The 9037-nt window shown below is 35.9% G+C and overlaps 1 protein-coding gene across 1 annotated transcript; it reads right to left on the reverse strand.

Annotated features, from left to right (window-relative positions):
- Positions 1–3060: 3060 nt before the first annotated feature.
- LOC120428757 (O-acyltransferase like protein-like) lies at positions 3061–5682 on the reverse strand. Its single transcript, XM_052710750.1, has 8 exons — positions 5343–5682; positions 5134–5277; positions 4893–5076; positions 4737–4835; positions 4487–4680; positions 3877–4421; positions 3657–3807; positions 3061–3599 (listed from the first exon to the last, which is right to left on the reverse strand). The coding sequence occupies exons 1-8, from the start codon at positions 5514–5516 to the stop codon at positions 3138–3140; spliced, it is 1953 nt and encodes a 650-aa protein (XP_052566710.1). The 5' UTR covers positions 5517–5682; the 3' UTR covers positions 3061–3137.
- Between the last annotated feature and the right edge of the window lie 3355 nt (positions 5683–9037).

Consider the following 9037-nt stretch of genomic DNA (forward strand, 5'->3'; position numbering starts at 1 on the left):
CTTATCGAAAAAAATGTGGCCGCCATCAATTGTGTTCTACTATAGCATTTATAGTAGGTCTTTAGTTCTTACAGGTTCTGACTATAAAAATCTAAAATCTGTGGAATTTTGCTAGATTGTTCTCAATAAAGTTGATAAATTGTTTGAACTTTTTGGACTTGTACATTTTTTCGTTGAGTCACGTTGTCTAAACAATCCGAACTGTTTAGTGTAAGGTTATTGTACCCCAAATAGTTCAAAAATAGTTAGAATCATTAGATTTACTTCAATAAAAACGTCATCATTTGACGATCAGTTTCGTTATGGTTTTGTATAGTGCCGTAACTATATGATAATGGTTAAGTATGTGGTAACTACATCTCTTTTAGTAGTAATATAGTTTGGACTATTCCCCCGATGGTTTTTGATTATGCGGGAAAGTAACTTTTAATTTCATGAAATTTTTTTATAACTCTGCTAATATTGAACCAATATTGATACTTTTTTATGGAAATGGTTCAGAAAACTGAACTGATCACTGAAAGTTACAATTGTACAATTTACTATTTTAAATCTGATAACTAAGCTATGGAATGAAATGTTTGAAAGAATTAAAAAACTTGCAGAAATATTTTGAAAGAAATTTTATAAGAAAAGGTTTTTTTGATAAAATAAAAACTTAAAAAAATTAAAAGTCGAACTTTTTTTTGGAAGAACTGTCCATATTTGAAAGAATGGAAAACTCACAAAAAAATTTTGACAATCAAGAATAAGTTGTTCTTAAAAATAAAAATAAACTTCCAAAATATTTTAGAAGTCGTACTTTTTTTAAAATCATTGCTAATGTTTAAAAGAATGGAAAAACTCGCAAAAATATTACGACAAACAAGAAAAAGTTGTTTTTAAAAATAAAATAAATCTTAATAAAAAATATTTAAGAAGTCGATCTTTTTATTGGAAGAACAACTTATGCTTCAAAGAATGGAAACCTTTTCTAAAAATGGTTTGGAAGTTACTCTGTTTATTTAAAAAAAAGATCATTACTAAAAGGGTGGATAAATTAAAACATAAAATATTAAAACAAATAAATAACATTTTTGCAAGAATTTTTTAAATTTTATAAATATAGTTTTTTTTTAATTTTTCACATTCGACCTTTTGTCCATTCGACCTTATGTCTTTTGACCTTTTGTCGCACATCCATTTTCAACACAGGCAAGAATTTTAGGTTATTAACATTTGCAGGATTTTGATTATTAGATTTTTGATTAGTATTAAAATCCGAAGTTAAACTATTTTGAGAAGTCGGAGTCGGGCTTAGTAAAAATATACCTTGTTAAAATGCATGCTGCAACAAAATTCAGTTTAGCAGTTGTTTGAATATAGTGGAAATGTTAATTTTAACACGCTTGCATTTAACTGTGCTGTTTGCATAAATGTTACACTCTAAAAAATAACCCTGTAAAGTTACAAAAAAACACGAAATTTAAAAATGAAAAATAGAGCTCTAAATTAAATAATAATGACCTTAAAATTACATTAAATTTCCCTTAAAATGACATGTTCCAAACAATATTTCGGTTAAATGACGGAAAATTGCAGAGTTTTAAAAACATTTTTTTGTGTTTTTTTTCGGTGTGTGTGTGTGGTCCAATCCAATACCCGCTAACCGGTAGCGAAATTATGGAAAAGTATAATTTGTATCAGACTGTGTACATGCCGAATGCTGATACAGCTTATCTCAGTCCCGGGTATAAGGTGGTGATAGCCCTCGCGCTGCTTCCAACGACCCATTTCAGAATGACAGAGCTCCTTGCAGTCCAATTCCGAGGTCGCTGGGCATTGTTCGGCCCCGCCTAAACATAGAAGCAAGCATCTGAAGGAAACTCGATCTATATTTAGACTTCCAATCCCCTCAGACAAATCAGGGATCAGCGCGTATTTAATAATATGAGAAGAAGAGATAACATGTTTCAACACTACGGATCAATTCACTGCTAAAGTGCAAACCTTCTGATAGCCGTATGCTTAGCGTCCCAGACCACCAATCCAAAGGTGTGAGTTCGTATCCCACCTGATTCATTTTAGTTTTTATTCATATTCAAATTCCTGATTCCAAATTTCAAAGGTACCGACCGGGATTTGATCCCTGAACCTTCTGCTTGGGAGACAGAAGCCGTAACCATTAAGCCACAGGGCCGGTTGATTGGGACGTGGTTCTCTGTATGGCTTTTTGCGAGATGAGAGCAGAGGACAACAATCATCTCAACGTTTCCACTTTACCCGGGTTAACGACCGGCAGTTCCAGTTCACGATGATTTCCATTTTTTTGTGTTTTTTCGGTTACATAAAAGTCCCTTTGACACCAAATTTCTATCTCATCACCGTTTTAGGCTGCAAATTATTGAAAAACACCTCTTTTTTCGCATGTTCAAAAATGGAAGGGGTCGTACCGCCCCTCCGTCACGAGATATCAAAAAACGAACCTCGGATTCGTGATCAGGAACAAAAGTTACCCCTTAGGACAAAGTTTCACGCAAATCGAAAAGAGGTCGGGGCAACTGCTGTGCAAGTTGGCGGAAAATTACCCATATGCATTTTCATCTCTTTTGAGTTATTGATGCAGTTTGGTTGAAAATCGCGTGCTCTTTTAGAAAAAAAAAAACCGAAAATATCTAGTAGGGGAACAGCATCTAATTCCAGCGTGCCTCTAATGTTGGCAGGTCAGAACTTTGACATTCAATTAAAGCTAATTAAAAGCGTTTTCAACTGAAATCGAGCGATAAATAGCTCAATAAGAAGTGAGCAAGCAAGTTTCTACCAAAAGTTTTGCAATATTAGTTGTTTAAATAGTGAAAATCAGCAAATTGGATGGAGTTAGGAGCGAGTGCTTAACCTGCCAAACATACGAGAATTTCCCCTACTGTATTTTTGAAATCTGGAGACTCTAAACTCCTCCATGCTTCTCCTCGAGTTTATCCTGCGCAGTCATTTTTGTAGTTTTTGTGGTCAGTCATCTATTCGATGAACGGAATAAAATACAGTATATTTATGAGCTGGAACTTCTCTCTGAAGATGATTAAAACATTTAATTCCATCATTTAACGTTTGGCGAAACTTTTATTGAAAATCGAACAATAACAACACAATTGAGCATTTCATGCCAATTTGGGCTTACTCTGGTCGACAAATCGATGTTTAAGCAGTATGCCGACCGGTTGCTCGATGAACAGGAATGCGACGAACCCGACGAAGTAGGAAATAACTGCTACGCCCTGCGGTATCCAAAGCAAACTCACCAAGCTCAGCTTGAAGCTCGGTGAGAACATGTTCAGGATGAGCCGAATCACGGGGATGTGCAGCACATACACGTTGTAGGACAGCTTTCCCAAGCTGGTCATCGCCACCGAGCTGAGATGGGCACGAATCTGACCGGGTGGGTTGCGGAAGCATTCGATAAAACAAACGCACAGTGCGGCTACCCCAACGTTACGATACAGGAAGTTGTGAAGAATGGTCATCCAAGAAGATCGAGGAATCTCGTACTGGTAAAAGATGAACGTTGGGAGGTACGCTAAAGCCAGCAACGGTAGACAAAGCTTTCTCAACCTGCTATACAACTGTAATTGAAATGAAAATCAGTTTTTTTTTTTCATTTTTGTAACCCAATGACTTACTGGATAATCGTCTAAATTAAGTTTGTTATATTTAGTCTGGTGATACACATATCCAACGACGGCTCCAAGCAAGTAGCTGTTCATGTTTGAATAACTTGGGAAGTACACGTGGTTGATCCATGAGCTATACATGAAGCTAAACTGAGCTTCACTGAAATAATTCAAATCATAATTTAATCTTATGCAAAAAATTCAATTATTATCGAAATTATTACTCTACCTTAATTTAAGTGGAAACGCAGATTCCAATCCCATATAGTAAACGATTCCGGTAGGAACAATCAACGCCACGATTACACTGAACGACAGTAATGCATTCGCTCGCTTGGGAGATTTCCAAAATGCTGATAATAGCAGCAGTGTTGCCAAGAATAGCTGAAAATCAGTCGCCAAGTACCAACCATGAAAATGGCATCGTTCTTCACCAAAAGTTGGAAGATTGTTTACGAACAGCACGTTGGTCCACCACTTTTGCTTGCACCGAACTTGCTCTTGAACGAGCGTTTTGTACCCAACGGGACCCAACTGCACTCCCGGCAAGTTAGCACCCATTGTAGTTAACAGCAGACAGAAAAAGTAAACTGGAACAATCCGTATCAACCGCATACGTATCTTGGTCCAAAAGTATCCAGAATTTATGTCGGGTTTCCGCTCAACATCCTGCAACACTGTTGCTGCCAACAATAGACCACTGATGACGAAAAACATCTGCAGAACCACGACCGCCAATGCAAAGACGTCGATCAGCAGGGGGTTCTTCAGTACCTGCGTGAAGGACATACAAGACTTCATTTGAAACTGTTTTAACCCGGGAAAGCCACCAACCAAACCTGCTCGCCGTACTCGGGGTTCGCCACTGGGAAGACACCAGAATACATCGCACAGTGCATGATGATAAGAAAAACACTTGCGTACACTCGGACTCCATCGATGTAACCAAAGTTCCGGTACAGCTCACTCTTGGGCTGTTCCGTCAGGCGACTCCAGTTGCGTCGAACCGAGAAGGATGTCACGACGATATGTCCTAAAGAAAAATACAAAGGAGCTGCTCAAGATCTTTGGAGATTATGTTGAAATTACCTTTTGCATGATCGTGGCCAATCCAGTCTATCACGTTAGCTCCAACGAAAAGACTTACAAGCGTGAAAACCGTTATATAGAACATGGTCTCCGGTAGATCTGAAACAAACAATACATTTGGGTTGACAACATAGTTTTGTATATTTATCTGAATACCTAAAGTTTTTTCGGATGATTCCAAGTCATCCCGGGTGGTGCAATATTCGATCTCGGAGTATGCATGTTGACTAAGGTTATACTTCAGTTCAAGACGGTTGTTCACGCAAATGTTGATCAACGCACTATAGCGTAGCTGGAAGTTGTCGAGGTCCGTGCCGAAAAGGTCCTTCGGGAGGATGTACTGTTGAATCGTTCAAAATGTTATCTTAAATCAACTTATCAACAGTTTGCAGCTCACCGTGTGATTAATTGGAAATTTAAACTGATACAACCGTTTGTGGTTCTTCGCTGGAACTACCGACAATTCCCGTTGGCAGTTATTCACGCAAATGCCCCAATCCAGCAAATTATGTCGAAAGTCACTAACGATCCTTGGCGAGTCCTAAATCAAACACCATTCCCAGTTACTCGAAAAAATCACCACAGCAATTCCAAATCACTACTTACAAAAGTATCCTGATTCCCTCTGAAAACCACCTTCACAAAGCAGTACACTCCGCTAGGGTCCTCCCGTTGACACCGGAAGAAGTCATCGTAACGATACAACGGAGGAACAATCTGGGAACACTGACCAAGATGGACCAACGCCACCAAAGCCACCAAAACCCCACACTTAACCATAACTTAACGATCTGCTCCGTAAGAAGGTTCCGAACCAACTGGAAGAACCGTCCGGAAGCAGCTTCCTCGTGACCGTGAGTGGCGTGCACTGAGAACGTTGCCCCCTTGCAGTACTGGTCCAAACTTTGGTCCAGTTTGTGCTGCACCGTGTTTTCAACTCAAGAAATAGCTCAACCAATCACCCACATGGTAAAAACAACTTTTCAAGTGTATGCCCTCAAGGCTATGGGCATCAGTTTTCAAGTTCAATGCAGACCCGGGAACGGGCGCAAAAAGATTAACTGTGAAAGTGAAGTTTTATCCCTCCACGGGAAGCTACGTTCTAGATGTTTCTGGGTAACGGGTGAGTTGCTTTTTATTTTTATTTTTCAAATTGATTATAGATATTTTTTAAATGTTATTTTTGATAAATGAATCATTGAATTAATTGTCGATCTCAGTACGTAGCAATCTGCAATTTCAAAGCAATAATTCTCGGTGTATTTCCACCAATGTAAGCAACCATGGCTGAGGATTTCGTCTAGTTTGGGCTACGAGCATAATACAAATGATCGTAAGTGGACAAACGTCTTCAGCATCGTGCTATCTTTTTGTAAGTAGCAATTTGACGTTTGAAGAAATCTCGATATCTAAGCAACTAATGGTCCGATTTTCAATGTTAATTTACAAAATTTTCATGAATTTTTCGATCATTTCGAAAACAATATTTTTATTTTTCAAATCAAGACTAACATTTCAAAAGGGCCAAACGTTCAATATTGCACCCTTTTGAAATGTAAGTTTTGATTTAGAAATTTTGATAATATTGTTTTCGAACAGATCGGAAAATTTCACGAATGTTTCATATTTTAACATTGTAAATCGGACCATTAGTTGCTGAGATATCGACATTGGAGCAATTTTCTACCAAAAACGGAAATGGATTTTATTTGTATTTTTTTTATTTTTCTCAAACTTTATGGGGGCCTTCCCTATGACCAAAGAAGCTATTTTGTGTCATTGGTTCACCCATACAAGTCTCCGTACAATTTTGGCAGCTGTCCATACAAAAATTGTACGTAAATATTCGAATAACTGTAACTTTTTAATGAATTTTCTGATCAATTTTGTGTCTTCGGCAAAGTTGTAGGTATTGTTGAGGACTTTTGAGAAAAAATAGGTACACGGAAAAAATTGACAATTTTTTTATTAACATTTTTTCACAAAAAGTCAATTTCCCAAAATATGTATTTTTTTTTATTTTCGAGATTTTTTGATATGTTTTAGGGGACAAAACCCCGTAACTTTTGAGCCATAGAGAAACATGGTCATTTTTGAAAAAATAGTGATTTTTGGGAAAAATCGAAATTTCATGCAAAAACAAATTTGACGCAATTTTTGAATGTAAAATTGAATTTCCATTCGAAAAGTGCTTTACAGATTTTTTGATAAAAGGCTCTGTTTTCAAGATAAAGCCACTGAAAGTTTGATTTTAGCGAAATATTTGCAGTTTTTCGATTTTTAAAAATAGTGACCATAAGTGACCGTCTCAAAAAAAAATTTTTTTTAAAGATGGTCTAGTGGTCCGATTTTCAATGTTAAAACATCAAACATTCGTGAAATTTTCCGATCTTTTCGAAAAAAGTATTTTGATATTTTTTTAAATTATGCCTAACATTTTAAAAGGGCCAAACATTGAATATTACGCCCATTAAAAATGTTAGTCTTGATTAAATTTTTTTAAAACATTTTTTTTCGAAAAGATCGGAAAATTTCACGAATGTTTTATGTTTTAACATTGAAAATCGGACCATTAGTTGCTGAGATATTTTCATTAGAAAATGGTGGGCTGTTTGGGTGAGACTTAGAAAACTTCAATTTTCGTGTTTCTTTTTGTTTAAGCCGCTGTATCTCAGCAACCAGAGGTCCAATCTTCAATGTCTCTTAGACAATTTTATAGCAATTTTTCTGAACCTTTCAAAAAACTACTACTTTTCGATTGGAAATTCAATTTTACATTTAAAAATTACGTTGCATGAAATTTCGATTTTTCCCAAAAATCACTATTTTTTCAAAAAAATTAAAAACTCTGCCATTTCCGTTACTCGACTGTTAAAAAAATTGGAACATGTCATTTTAAAGGAAATTTAATGTACTTTTCAAATCTACATTGGCCCAGAAGGGTATTTTTTTCATTTAGAAGAAAAAATTTCATTTTAAAATTTCGTGTTTATTCTTACTTTGCGGGGTTATTTTTTTAGAGTGTAACAATGTTCTACAAAGTTGTAGAGCAGACAATTACAAAAAAAATTGTTATATAAACATAAGGGGTTTGCTTATAAACATCACGAGTTATCGCGATTTTACAAAAAAAAAGTTTAAAAATAACCAAAAACTGGTTACCTTGTATCTTTTTTTCAGTGTAGTCCTTATCCATACACTCAAAGTCAGAAGTATCCCTCAAAAGGGTACTTTCAATCCTCAAAAAGGATACTTTCTATCCTTTTTTAAAGTTCACCCGGCGTCACCCTTTTGAAAGGGTATGTCAAATTCAGTACATTTTCGATACCCTTTTAAAGGGTGACGACGGGTGAACTTGAAAAAAGGATACTTTTTACTTTGAGTGTACCTACAGCTTTGTCGAAGACACCAAATCGATCAAAAAATTCCTTCATATGATACAGATTTTTTAATGTTCATAAATCATTTTTGTATCGACAGCTGCCAAATTTGTATGGAAAATTATATGGACAAACTAATGATGCAAAATGGCTTCCTTGGCGTACCGAAGGCACCAAACAAGTTTCAGCCGGATTAAAAAATACAAAAAATAAATTTGTTCTTTGCTTACATCAGGTGTTATGTAAAATGGCCCTTTGACCCATCTGTAAAGTGATTTTATAATTCCTTAAAATTAAGGTTTAATTAAAACTTGGGGGGGAACCTTTATTGATTTTTTGTAAATATAAAGGTAATGACTTATCCATGCTTTGATCTAGATTATACGACACAAATATTGGGGATTCGAACTCATGATACATGAATTATAAATTAAATTGACTTACACCTGATTAAGAAGACCAACATCTTATCAAATGTTGTTGAAATTGAAGGAAAAAAAATCCATTTCCAAATGAGAGGGCAAAAAAACCAAAATTTAATGGAAACCATTTAAAGCGTTTTTTTACAAACGATTGAAATGCAATAGAAAATATTATTATCATTTAAGGGATCATCTATGAACCACGTGGACGCTTAGATTGTCCACGCTCCATACATTTTTTTTTGTGTGGACAATTGTCCGCGACGGGAAGGGGGGGGGGGGGAGGGTTGACAATTCCAAAAAAGTGTCCTCGTGGTTTATGGATGGTCCCTAAATATTGAATCCTTTTGATGAAAATACGAATGCACTCAATCAAAAACCTTTATTTTCATTTTGTCAGTATTTGCAAAATTCTGATTGTCTTCATCCACATTACCTATCGATCTTAAACAGTCCGTGGTAAACAAAACTTCTGACAGAAATATTTACACTTTTATAA

The sequence above is a fragment of the Culex pipiens genome, chromosome 3 (genome assembly GCF_016801865.2).
Source record: "Culex pipiens pallens isolate TS chromosome 3, TS_CPP_V2, whole genome shotgun sequence".
Taxonomy (NCBI): Eukaryota; Metazoa; Arthropoda; class Insecta; order Diptera; family Culicidae; genus Culex; species Culex pipiens.